Source organism: Pan troglodytes, chromosome 5 (genome assembly GCF_028858775.2).
Source record: "Pan troglodytes isolate AG18354 chromosome 5, NHGRI_mPanTro3-v2.0_pri, whole genome shotgun sequence".
NCBI lineage: Eukaryota > Metazoa > Chordata > Mammalia > Primates > Hominidae > Pan > Pan troglodytes.
In genome coordinates this window covers 156,146,679-156,160,164 of record NC_072403.2, presented here as the reverse complement: position 1 = coordinate 156,160,164, position 13,486 = coordinate 156,146,679, and the positions used below count along the sequence as shown (strand labels likewise).

General features: G+C 43.1%; 1 protein-coding gene across 2 annotated transcripts in view; it reads right to left on the bottom strand.

The window, feature by feature from the left end:
• The window catches only part of UTRN (utrophin), a 568,196-nt gene extending 556,297 nt beyond the window's left edge, over positions 1-11,899 (bottom strand). Inside the window, exons 1-2 of one of the 2 annotated variants that reach the window (XM_009452168.4) lie at positions 11,013-11,899; positions 4,948-5,118 (exon numbers count right to left, since the gene is read on the bottom strand). In XM_009452168.4, coding sequence (XP_009450443.2) covers positions 4,948-5,026 — 79 coding nt within the window. In that variant the 5' untranslated portion in view covers positions 5,027-5,118; positions 11,013-11,899. Of the gene's footprint in view, positions 1-4,947; positions 5,119-10,262; positions 10,556-11,012 lie in introns of those variants that run through there. The other variant, XM_001172875.8, reaches the window with a different exon arrangement.
• Positions 11,900-13,486: the final 1,587 nt, after the last annotated feature.

The following is a 13,486-nucleotide window of genomic DNA, read 5'->3' as shown; positions in this document are numbered from 1 at the left end:
GAGGAGCTCTACCTCACAGCCCAGGGTCCCACCCCTGAAAACTACAAAAAAAGAGATAGAAGAGCTGTATAAATACAATTAATACAGTGCAAAATGTGTAAGGGACAGAATTAGGCACAAAATGAAGAAGAGTCACCGGGCAGCAATGGAATAAAATGTCTTGTGAGTTAGGAGACTGGGCACTCCATAGAGGTCAAATGCAGGGTTTCTAGAGTCAGATCATCTGAGTTCAAATGCCAGCTCTGGCACTTCCAGACTCTGTAGCCTTTATCATTGAATAAACATTTATTGCTCACCTATTATGAGCCAGGCATTGGGCTCAGTACCAGGGATGTACTGGTCCCTGCTCTTGGGGAGTTAATTAAAGTGCAGCAGTCCCCAACCTTTTTGGCACCAGGGACCAGTTTCATGGAAGACAATTTTTCCAAGGGACGAGGGGGATGGTTTTGGGATGAAACTGTTCTACCTCAGATCATCAGGCATTAGATTCTCATAAGGAGCAGGCAACCTAGATCCCTCGCATGTGCGGTTCACCATAGAGTCTCGCTCCTATGAGAATCTAATGCTGCCGCTGATCTGACAGGAGGCAGAGCTCAGGCGGTAGTGCTTGCTCAGCCACCACTCACCTCCTGCTGTGCCACCTGGTCCCTAACAGGCAACGGACTGGTACCAGTCCAGGCCCTGGGGGTTGGGGAGCCCTGTTCTAGTGGGAAGGCTATTAATGAACACACAGTACCAGAAAAGGTACCAGAGAGTGCTAAGAACAACACAGGGAACGTAAATACAGAGATGCAGTCAAGAGTGACTGGGAGAGCTACTTTCTAAAGTCAGCAAGGAAGATCTCCGAAGAGGTGACATTAGGCCTACATCTAAATGACAAGAAGGAACCAGCCAGGCAAAGATGGAAGAAGAGAGATGTGCAAAGGCCCTGAGGAAGACACACCGGGCCTTTGGAGAAATAGAAAGAAGTCCAGTGCCACAAATCACTTCAGTATGGCTCACATTTATCATCTACAAAATGGTGGTTGTGAGGATTAAACTGTTAGCACCACATCTGCACACAGAATGTGTTCAATTAGTGTAAGTTGCTAGAATCGTCATCATCAGCAGCAGCAGTGAGATGCCATCATTGGAGGTGTGCAAACAGAGACTGGGTGAGCACATCACAGGAATGGCTGGGTTATAGGGCCTCTAAGGTTCCCTCAACAGTTAGATCCTAAGATTAGACAAGAAGAGAAAATGCAAAGGAAGAAATGATAAAATTGTTACACACAGGCTTCCAGCCCAAGGTCTCTTGAAGAACACATTGAATTATCCAAAAATGTGAAGCTTGCCCAACTATTTCATTCGTCAAACAGTTCTTTCCCAGCTGAGAGTCTATAATCCCAAACTGTCAAGAACTCCACATGGAGCCAGCTGACACACTGTCCTTAGCCCTGAGGTCTACTCTTTCTACAGGGCTCTGGGATAAAACCACACAACACTGACAGCAACAGAAAAGGATGACTTATTCTGTGTTACTAGCTTTAATGTATGTTAATTATTTAATGAAACAGCAGTGAGGATATTCTTCGATTGTATATGCATCCCAAACCATTTTATTATTTCATGTTTAAAATGTTCCAAGCAGAACTTTCTGCATCACATACTCTACTGGCAATAAATTTCACTTTTTAAAAATTCTTAGTCTCGGCCTATTGTTTCAAAATATTTACTAACTTGTTGAACTTTCTAAAGCCTACTAATTAAGGCTGTTAATAATACAGTACTTGATGATGAACTTGGCATATGTGCTTTTAAGTTAGAGAAAGACAGGTCTACTTTTACCCAACACCAAATCCTTGGTCATTATAGATCAAATTCTTTCCAGTTCCTTTCTAAAACTCACCCAAACCCAAGGCAAGTATACTACAACCATAAATAAATACATGGCTTTGTATTTATGAAACTACTTCATTACGTACCCTTGACAACTTCCTATTTCTGTTTAGATGGTGGAAATGGCTTTAAAATTATAAAATTTAAAAAATTATAATATTCACAAATGGCACGAAACAAAGTAATACTAAGTGAGGACAATAAAAATAATCACAATAATTTAACATAAAATGCATAGACATTTTTATTATGCCAATTTAATTATGCCAGCCTTTTGGATTGTCCAAACTCGAGGATTTGGAGAGCAGAAACCACACTCTCCATCCCCCCACTTTCATCCAATTTCCCCCCAAAAAAGAAACCTGGAAGAGCAGATGAGGATCAAAATTTTCCTAAAGGAAAGTATTCCCTTTTAAAAAATGGAAAAGCAACCAATTTGGCATAGAGCATGTAGACAGAGGATCTTTAAAATACATATATGATATGTAGACAATTCCTATGACTTAATCTAAACTAAAAATCTCTTAAAATACGTAAGTTTTAGAGTACCATGAAATATTACCTCTGTATAGTAAGCATTTGCCTTAAAAGAATCAAAAAAAGTCCCTTAGAGGAAGCCAGATTGGGACTAATGGGTCCATTCAAATCCAAATTTATCTACTGGCTTTTGCAACATAATTCAGCCAAAAGAATGTGATTCATATCTGAGCTATGTAACAACTAAATTTTCAGTGTGTTTTGAAGTAGATGCCACCACAAAAAAAGTAATAGTCATAACCTTGGCATCTAAACACTCTAAGCAATTTGATAATCTTTAAAAATATAAGAACTCGGTAATGTGGGTTCATTGAAGAACTTTAGAAAATATAAATCAGCAAAAAAAAGTAATAATCTCAAATGCCAAGATGACCACTATTAACATTTATTGTATACTTCACTAATTTTTTAAAAAACATTTTTCATATAAATGACTTCATATAATACATACTTGTTTACTTACTATATCAAGAACACACTTCTATGTTCATACACACACACACACACACACACACACACACATCACACACATCTGTATCACTTTTTATGAATGCTTAATCTTCTACTTTATGGATATACCCTAATTTAGTTACCTCTACTGAGATCATGTATGATCTGTTCAGATGTGCTAGAGTAAAGAAACAGAATAATAGGTTTAAACAACTATTTCCTAAAGCTATTTGACCATAACATCCTTTTGTGAATTACACATTAACAATCCTAGAACTTTTGATCTTTTCGAAATACTTTGGGAAATAATGATCTAACCAATTCCTAATATTAGATTTTCATGGTGTTTACAATGTTTTCTATTATAAATGATACTGTGATCAATTTCTTGAGTGTACCTTTTTATGTATTGCCTAGGGAAAAACTCTAGAAACAGAATTACTCAGTTAATTGATATGCATGTGTTAAAAACATGTTATCATTTTTGCCAAATTGTTCCCCAGCAATATTTGAGGTTCATCAGCCTTTTTAAAAGATAATTTTAAATTAAAATAGTTTGGGAGTTTATATGTTCATTATATATACACGATATTTCTGAAATTAGATAATTACTCTTTTATGGACACGGCTAAAGTACAAGTTATAAATATCAAAGGTCTTACTAGAATGAAGGTTGACTCAGAAAACTATTTAGGAATATACCTCCTCACAATTTATAGAAAATGACTAGTATGGAGACATTAAATCGTCTCTCTTCCATTTTCCTCTGTTATATTTACATATGTCTGAATATGTATTCCGTACTCCTAAGATGATATTAACAATCCCTTACATTTTTGTAGTATCTTATACCACCAAAACATTGAAAACAAAAAGAATTTTACAGGAAGAGAACATCCTCGAAGCACATTTTAAAACAAGATATTAAGCTATACCTTCAAAAGACCCGTCAAGCTACACAATAGTTGCTACATATTTACAGCCAAATCTGTAATAACTAAAATCTTTATCAATCAACCAACACCGGTATCATGGAGGAAAATGTGTACTTTAAGACAGTTAATTTAGATCTTATTTTCACTGTATATTTCTACAGTTTCACATAATAAGAAATAAGCCCCTAACATAACATAAAGATGGTTCACACAGCAAAAACAGGCTTTGGGTTCCTTTTTTGTCTTTAAAGTGACACTGGATGTAATTTTATACCTCAAAGTAACTTTTCAAAGTTACTTAAGTATAGTGTTCACACTCAGGGTGGAGTTCTGTGTAATTTTCAAAGCTGAGAAGTGTTCTGCCTGTTCAAAAATATCTCCCCTTTGAGTTTGTCTCAGAATCATATTTGAAGCTTTTTAAAAATACAGAAATTTGTATTCAATGGGTCTGGAATGGAGCCAATGCATCTGCGTTTTTTAAAACTCCCCAGTTGATTCATCTGTACAGCCAGAGTCAAAAAGCACTCGGTTATATAAAAAGATTGGAGGAGGGGGTGGTATCCTGAGGACCCCAATTTAACTGTTCGCGTGAAAACCATGAATCTCTCTGAGTCTGGTTTATTAGATTACCTAGGTGAAAATTTTACCTTGAGAAGGCTCATAAGATATTTCAAGGTAGGACACCTGTTGGTCTATCAATGGCTACGAACAGGGATGGGGGTGAGGATATATGGTAATGAAATCAAACTGTGAAAGATCTTTCCTGCCAGAAACTGTGGCACTTCCTACATTAAGCATATAATCCCTTCAATTTCCAGAAAATAGAAAGAAAAATGTTCGGTCGTATTTTATTTTAATGGAGTAGTCTTCCAAATGAACAACCTTTAGCTACAAGCAGCAGTTTCACTAAGCAATGCCAGTTGACATACAGTTAGACAAAATTGGGTTGAGAAAGGATAGGACACTCAGAGATATTATACCTTTTACATATACCTTTTACAAAATTATAGTCATTTGTCAGAATTCAGTTTCTCAAAAGAACTTCACCTCCAAGAAGCTCTTGCAAGAACAATGCAAATCAATCCAAGAAACATAGGTTTTCTAAATACATAAAAATCCATAGCTTTCTTGAGCTTCCTTTACTTACCAGATCTGGACTTAATGATTTCACTGAATTCGTTCTGCCCATTGTCAGGACTGGCTTCATGTTCTCCATACTTGGCCATCTTGCCAGAGTTTCAAGATAATCCAAAAACTTTACCAAGTCCTCTTTCTAAGGGTTTCGACTTCCTACGATGGTTCAGCTTGACATCAATACCTAAAAGGAAAAGGGAAAGTACTGACTTGAAAAAATATATTTATATATTTCATATAGTTATTCGTAGTAACTATTCATTCACCAAATATTTATTGAGTGCCTACCACGTGTAAAGCACCAAGCCAGGCAATGGTGTTATGACTATCAACAAGAGACATAGCCTCTGCCATTACGGCGCTTATGCACACTAAGCAATTAATTACATAATGAATTATTTCATTACAATACTGATAGACTACAAATCATACAAAGGAGAAGCACAGAGTATTAAGAGCATACAGCAGAGGAGTCTGACCTGCCCTGGGCAATTAGAGAAGGCTTTCTTGAAGAGACATTTGAGCCAAGCCTTTAAAGATGACAAGAATTTAATTAGCCAAAAAGGGAAACAGAAAGAGAAAAGGTAAGAGCTTCCTATGCGAAGTGGCAGAAAGAATCATGGAGCAGTCAAAGAGTGGAGCACAAGCCAGTGTTTCTGGAAAGAAGACAGCCAAGAGACAAGTGTACCTGTTGAACCAGGTGAAGAAGCTGGGCAGGACCAGGGATAGGACCATGGAGAACAGGTCAAGGGTTTGTGTCTTTATCTGAAGAGCAATGGGGAGCCAGTAGATGGTTTAAAGGAGGGAACCAACATGGTAAAATTGGCCTTTTTAAAAGATCGTCAAGGGACGGGCACGGTGGCTCATGCCTGTAATCCCAGCACTTTGGGAGGCTGAGGCGGGTGGATCACGAGGTCAGGAGTTCGAGACCAGCCTGGCCAGCACAGTGAAACCCTGTCTCTACTAAAAATACAAAAAAAAAAAAAAAAAAATTAGCCAGGCATGGTGGTGTGCACCTGTAATCCCAGCTACTCAGGAGGCTAATGCAGGAGAATTGCTTGAACCTGGGAGGTGGAAGTTGCAGTGAGCTGAGATCACGCCACGGCACTCCACCCTGGGCAACGAGAGTGAGACTCCATCTCAAAAAAAAAAGACGATTGTGGCTTGTAGGTAGACCACAGTAATATGTGGGGAACTAGTGAAGACTATGGCAGAATATAGCAAAATGCAAATTAAGGAACCTAGCTCATGGGTATATGAATGCTGAATGAAAATTTCTTGCAACTCTTCTGTATGTCTGAGAAATTTTTCATAGTAATATGTTGGGGAAAAATTCCTAATCATAACCAAGTGATCAAAATTCACATAACCAATCATGGGGCATCATGCAATTGAATGGAAAATCACCACATCATCTACACAATATCCTTGCCAAGATGTTGAACGTGAATCTTCTCATGAGCAGACAAATCTAGACTGTGGCTAGTTTTCAAAAGAAATGGCCTGGTTTCTTCAAAACTGTCAGTGTCTTGAAAACCAAAATTACCTGGGAGAGGGGGAACTTTGTGAATTAAAGGAGACCAAATAGACATGACAATGAAATGTAATCTTTGATTGAATTCAGAATTTTAAAATATAACATTTGAGGATCATTTGAAAAATCTGAATTTGGACTATGTATTAGACAATATTATTGTATCAATGTTAAATTTCTTTAACATTAATTATGGTATTGTTGCAGGAGAATGTCTTTGATTGTAAGAGACGTGGTGAAATATTTAGCAATGAAGTGTGATGGTATCTTCAACTTAAGTTCAAACAGAATAGCATATATCTGTCTATACTGATATAGGTATATTTAGGTTGATATATGTATGTAGATGTATATATGCATACACACAGACAGACAGAAAAATGCAGTAAGTATTGTAAAATAAGTGGGAAAACTAGGCCGGGCAAGGTGGCTCACGCCTGTAATCCCAGCACTTTGGGAAGCCAAGGCAGGTGCATCACCTGAGTTCAGGAGTTCGAGACCAGCCTGGCCAACATGGTGAAACCCCATCTCTACTTAAAAAAAATACAAAAATTAGCTGGGTGTGGTGGCAGGTGCCTGTAATCCCAGCTACTTGGGAGGCTGAGGCAGGAGAATCACTTGAATCCAGGAGGCGGAGGTTACAGTGAGCCGAAATTGTGCTATTACTCTCCAGCCTGGGTGACAAGGGCAAAATTCCATCTCAAAAAAAATAAAGTAAGTGGGAAAACTTGTTAAAGGGCATCTGGGGCTAGGCGAGGTGGCTCACACCTGTAATCCCAGTACTTTGGGAAGCTTAAGCGAGAGGATTACTTGAGCCCAGAAGTTTGAGATCAGCCTAGGCAACATGGTGAGACCTTGTCTCTACTCCATGTACATAAAAATTTAAAATAATAAAATAAAATAAAATAAAAAGGACATCTGGGTGTTTATTGTGCTATTCTTTCTATTGTAATATTATATGCAGGAAACAAGTGTGGTCTAAACAAGAGTAGATAGAAAGAAATGGGTGAATATGTGGGATATTTAGATATCAAAGAAAGTCAATAGGATTTGGGAATTGATTGGATATGAGAGATTCATATCCAATGTGCAAAATGTGCAAAATGACTCCCCAATTTTGGCTTTGGCAATTAGGTGAAGTGTGAGTCATTGAGCTGGGCAACACTGAGGATAGCAGGCTGGGAGAAAGGAATCATCAATGTGATTTGGATTTGCAGAGCTTGAAATGCCTCTGAGTTATATAAGCGGAGATGACAAAAAGAGAGTTGGGCCCAGCATGGTGGCTCATGCCTGTAATCCCAGCTCTTTGGGAGGCTGAGGCAGGCAGATCACTTGAGGTCCAGAGTTCAAGACCAACCTGGCTAACACTTGAGGTCAAGAGTTTGAGACCAGCCTGGCCAACATGGTGAAACCCTGTCTCTACTAAAAATATAAAAATTAGCCAGGCATGGTGGCAAACACCTGTAATTCCAGCTACTCAGGAGGCTGAGGCAGGGGAATTGATTGAACTCAGGAGGTAAATGTTGCAGTGGGCCAAGATCGCTGCCACTGCACTCCAGCCTTGACGACCGAGTGGGTGAGACTCCATCTCAAAAAAAAAAAAAAAAAAAAAGAGAGAGAGAGAGTTGGATATAAAGGATTGGATCATCAATCTGACAGATTTTATGAGAGTCTAAAAAACTTTTTTCATTTTTTATAGGCTCTACTACTGCTAATAATTTATGGATTATTATATGATTACATTCTTTCATTCAAGTACATAACTATAAAGGATTTGCTAAATTCTTAAGTGTATTTTATTATATTCAAGAATCAAAAACTTTGTTCAGAAGAATGTCTATAAAAGTTTATTATGGAATTAAGTTTGCCCAGGGAAAAATTCTCTGTCCTGGAAAGATCTACAGTGTATCACTTTGGAGCAGTATCTCTAATGCTTTTCTTCACAATTGGTCTTAGCCAAGATCTCCACTTCTATGCTGCCCAAAGTCTTTATTCACCCATAAAAGAGAAAAGTCAACTGTTTACACACTACTTTATTCCATTTGCACATTATCAGTAACACTTCTTCACTATAATGTTTCACTTGCCACTCTCCTCAAGGTGATTTTTCAAATTTTTCTCTTCTTGATAATGAAAATCCCTTACAGGTTGCAAAGATACAGCAGAAAAGGTGATCAGAGTACAGGGGAAAATGGGGAGAAAGAAGAATAACAGAAGGCTATTTAAATAGTGATAGCCACTGAGGTTACTTGCCATTAATGGCCAGAGGAATTTGAGTACACTTAAGGCAAAGGATGACTCCTTCTAATTGCCAAATGCAGAATCTTTGGTTCTCAGGAGACAGAATCAAAGTTTCACCACGAACAATGCATCCCAGTGTGACCCTCCCTCTTCCACACCTATAAAATGGAGGGAACACCATCTTCACAGAAGGCTAGGTGAGAAACTGAGAATCAATGAATGAGATGTTGCTTTAGAAGCTTCAAGCCCTATACAAATGCAATTTATTGTTACCTCTGCCCTAGATTTCCCTTCCCTTAAATGATATTCTGTAAAAGCCAGATGTTCTTACTGAAACCAATCCAGTCAAGTCGATATTCACTAACTCTCCCTTCAGAACGCTTCGGGCTGTCATATGGACCACCAAGCAAGAGTGTATGAAATAAACATAAGGTGTTTAAAAAATAAACATAAGGTGACGGCCTTAAAGACAAAACTAATGTTTCAATTTTTTAAGATTTTAGGAATTATACAATGAATATATGTATATAATTTTTATTTTGTACTATATTTTATGTATATAGCACATATATATCCAACAGTGTGCATTATGATGGAAATGCTGTGTAATGCAAACACTATTCATTAATTTACTATAGGAACCAAAACCTAGGAATGATTGAGATAGTAGAAAAGGAAGCCAAGCGGACAAGAGTTTGCTGCTCTGCTTGAAACACAGTAAAAGAAAACGGTGAGTGCCAAGAACTGCCATTTACACTCGGAAGCGCTCCAGGGAAGGTTAATACTACTGTGATTAATACTGTTTACAGAGCCAATAAATTTTAGGTAAACACCCAAAGGAGAGTTAAAGAGTTGTCTCATCGGTCCCATAAAGGCTGGTAAAAGGGGCGGGGAATGGTTCCACGCCAACCCTGTCCGTCACCGCAGAACTACCCACAAGCTTCGCATTCCTCCACCTCTCCCCTGACCCTGAGCTATCCGCAGGCTGCGTCTCCCACGCCCACCGCCAACGAACCGGGAGGGCCCAGATCGACTTCCTGAGGCCGGTGCAACTTACAAAGGAATGGATGCGGTCGCTGCCGCCCGGCCGGGCGGCCGGGAGGGTCGGCTCAGACCTAGGGAATCCGGCCTCCCCCGAGCTCCGCGCGCTCTGGCCGCGGCGACCGCTGCACTGACCCTCCCAACCGCGGCAGGGGGAACTGGCCCGCAAGGCCCTGGTGATCCGGCTGACCTGAAGGCTGGGAAAGAGGAGGCCCTGTCCTGAACACCTCAGAGAGCGGGGCCGTGGAGTTAGAACCCGAGCTCTGCAGTTCCTTGTAAAATAAAGTGCTGGTCCCACAGCTCTCTCGGAGGTCGGGCAACGTTTCCTCCCTCCTCCTTGAAAAACGCACTGGAATGAGTCCCTTTCGTAATCTGAGGCTTGGAGGAAAAAATCCCTTTGAACAACCTGCCATCTAAAAGTTGCACAGCCTTCAATTGGTGCTTTGTTGGTTTTTAAGTGGCCTTGAGCAACCACAGCCTCGGACCCCGGGCCAAAGCGGGGCATGAATTACCTTGTCAGTTGCAGCAAGAGATCCCCAGAGTCCGGAAAAGGAGAGCCGGCGACTGCGCGGGACTACACACCAATGGGGCGCCCCCCTCCTCCTGTCCCCTCAGTCTCTCCAGGGCCGCTGCCAGGGAGCTTGGCGATCGCGCCACACTCTCTGGAACCCCACCCTTGGGAGCAGCAACCACCCAGAGGTCAAGCACGTTCCCCGCCGGGCGGCTGGCTGGGAAGCGCTCTGCTGGCCGCCGACCACACAGCCACCCTCTGCCCACCCTCTCTTGTGGACACCGCCGGAGCCCCGCCTTCCCCGGGCCCGGGTGTCTGTGACAGACTCTCCTAAGAGGCCACGTCCCCTCTTGCAAATCACTGGCCCAGCGCCCTGCACCGCGCGATGCACGGAGGGCGACCCTGTCACCCCGGCGGGGAGGAGGATTAGGGGAGCAGGGAGGCAGCACAGAGCTGGTCAGATAAGTTTGGATCGTTCACAATTAGTACGGATCCCAAGGACCTCCACGCCCGAGCTCTCCACGCCTCCGGCATTCTCTCTCGCACCGCGGGGAGCTAAACTGAGGCCCCGAGGAAAGGGCACGCAAAAGTTACTCCCATCTTCGACTCTGGGACTTGGGAAGCAGCTCGGGACGCCGATCCCAGGCGGAAGAACCGCAGAAAGAGCCATCCTCCTCCCGGCCCCCGCCCCATTCCCTCGGGGGCTGTAGTCACATTACCAGCCCGAGGCTTCAATAATGCATGGGCTTACCTGCTGCCCGCGGGCCTTCTCGCCTGCCGGTCGCCTCCGCCGCACCCCGAGCTGGCCAAGGGCTCCTCTAGGAGTTTGACACGGAGTAACCGCGGGGGTGTGTGCGAGTGTGAGTTTGGTGGTGCGATGTATTTTTAAAAAAAAATAAAGCGTGGAGAAGCAGACACGAACCGAAATTTAAAAAAAAAAAAAGAAAGAAAAAGAAATTGACACCCGACTGAAAACGCCCCTTACTTGTGCAATCTTCCTGCCTGGTAGTTCCGCCAAAAACAAAACAGTCAAAGCGCAAACCTGGAACGGGCGCGCAGGCACCAACTTTGCCAAACGCTACAGAGTTTTCCGTTTGCAGAAATGACCCAAAAGAAGGGGGGCGCCGCTCCCCGTGATTCCCCAATCGGCTTCTGGAGCCAGAGGCTCCTCCTCGCCCCTCGGCGGGAGAAAGCCCGCGGCCGGCTGCTGCTGCCCGCTTCCCTGCTCCGAGGAAAAACGACTCCACAACTTTGTGCGCGAGAGAGGCTCGCTCCTTCGGCGGCTCCTCCTCCTCCTCCCCGCTGCGGGCCTGCCCCTTTGTTGGAGCCGAGCGCTGGAGGCGGAGGAGGGAGGGTGGGGCGCAGGACCGCTGGGTCGCGCGTTGCCGCCCCCACCCCCCGGGAAGGGGCTCGCCTCCGGGCAGCCAGGAGTCCGCTCTCCAGATGAGAAGGGTGCAGATCAGCGCCAGCCCTCCGGCCCGCGCCTCTGCAGCGCTCCGGCTCCCCTTCGGCGCTCTCGCCCCGCCGCCGCCGGCCCAGCAACTTTGTTCCGGAAGATCAGCCCCACTACGTTCCCCGGTCAGCGTCTGCTGGGCCTCGGCGGTCACCGCGGCCACCGCGTCGGGAACTTGGCGCCCCAAGTCACCTGACCGCGCGCCCCGTCAATCAGCGCCGGCCCTGCGCGCCCTCCCAGCCCGCAGCAGCCCGGCTCGGCGCTTGGCTGGCCTGGGGCGCGCGCTCCAGAGTGAACCGTGCGTGCCGGGAGCCGGGAGTCCGGAGACCGAACCCGAATGGATGCCTCGAACAGACATAATTCCCCTTATTCAGATTATCCGAAAATGTGAGTCACGTCCCCCTAGGCAAAACAGGTCTCTAGTTAGGGTGATATTTTTTTAAGAGATAAATTCCAATCTGCCTTCCAACTCACCCCATCTCAGTTTGCTGACGTTGCTGATTTTTTTTTTACCCCTAGTTCCAACCGTATATTTATTTTACATTATTTCTCTAGTGTCGTTGTTAATATTAAAAAAGAAGTTTTCTCTTACATTAGTTTGTATTACAAGTAGTGTTTGCGCTGACCTTATTTTTCTGTTTTCCAATATGCACACACAAACGCACATCTGTTATAGAGCCTGTTCCAAGCTTGAGAGGTTGACCAAAAAATATCTGGGAAGAAATGAGCTCGTGATGTGTGTGCATTTTCCTTATTTACACATTTCATTGCTCGTGTGTTCCTGTGATTCTTTTACACGATCAGCACACGTGGGAGGGGAAAGAAAACAGCAATCTGAGTTCCTAGTTCGTATTAACAGAGAAAAGGATGGTTGATACTGGAGCGCCGGTTTATTGCTGGCTTAATATTTGAGTTAATTTACGCGGCAGTAAAGATTAAACCACTAGGGGCCTTAAACTCATTTTCAGAAAGAGTTTACTCGCCTTTTGTTATAGTGAAAGGTTCCCCCATCCATCCCTAAGTGCTCCAGGGAGGGGGCAGGTAGGAGATTCCCAAAAGAGACTCTTCCTTGTAAGGTTTCTAGGACAGCTTCCTTCCTTTTGATGATTTTCTACGTATAAGCCAAATAAAATCCAAAGGATTAGCTTGAAATGGGTATGATTTAATTCATTCACTTCATTCATTCATTTAACAAGCATCAGTTTAGGGCTGTCAGGTTTGCTGGTTCTGTGGGTAAAGCAAAGATAAATCTGATAGTGATCTTACCCTAAAGAACTTGGAATGTAGTAGGTGAGATAAGACATGTAAACAAGTAAGTATATACAAGATCCGGGAGATAAATGCCATAAGAAAAGAACAGATCAAGTGCTAGCTGAGTATGGTCACATAGAGGGACTCCAGGATTTTTTTCTTTCTTTCTTTCTTTCTTTTTTTTTTGACAGTGTCTCTCTCAGTTGCCCAGGCTGCAGTGCAGTGGCGCGATCTCGCTCACTGCAAGCTCTGCCTCCTGGGTTCACGCCATTCTCCTGCCTCAGCCTCCCTAGTAGCTGGCACTACAGGCGCCCACCACCACGCCCGGCTAATTTTTTGTATTTTTAGTAGAGACGGGGCCTCCCAAATGCTGGGATTACAGGCGTGAGCCACCGCGCCCAGCCCCCAGGTTTTTTTTAACTGATCATTTTGCAGACACCAAAAGTTGCTTCTCACTCACTGTATCCTGGTTGAGTTGATGAAACTCAGATTTTCTCCTTCAAAATAGATAATAAGGCCAC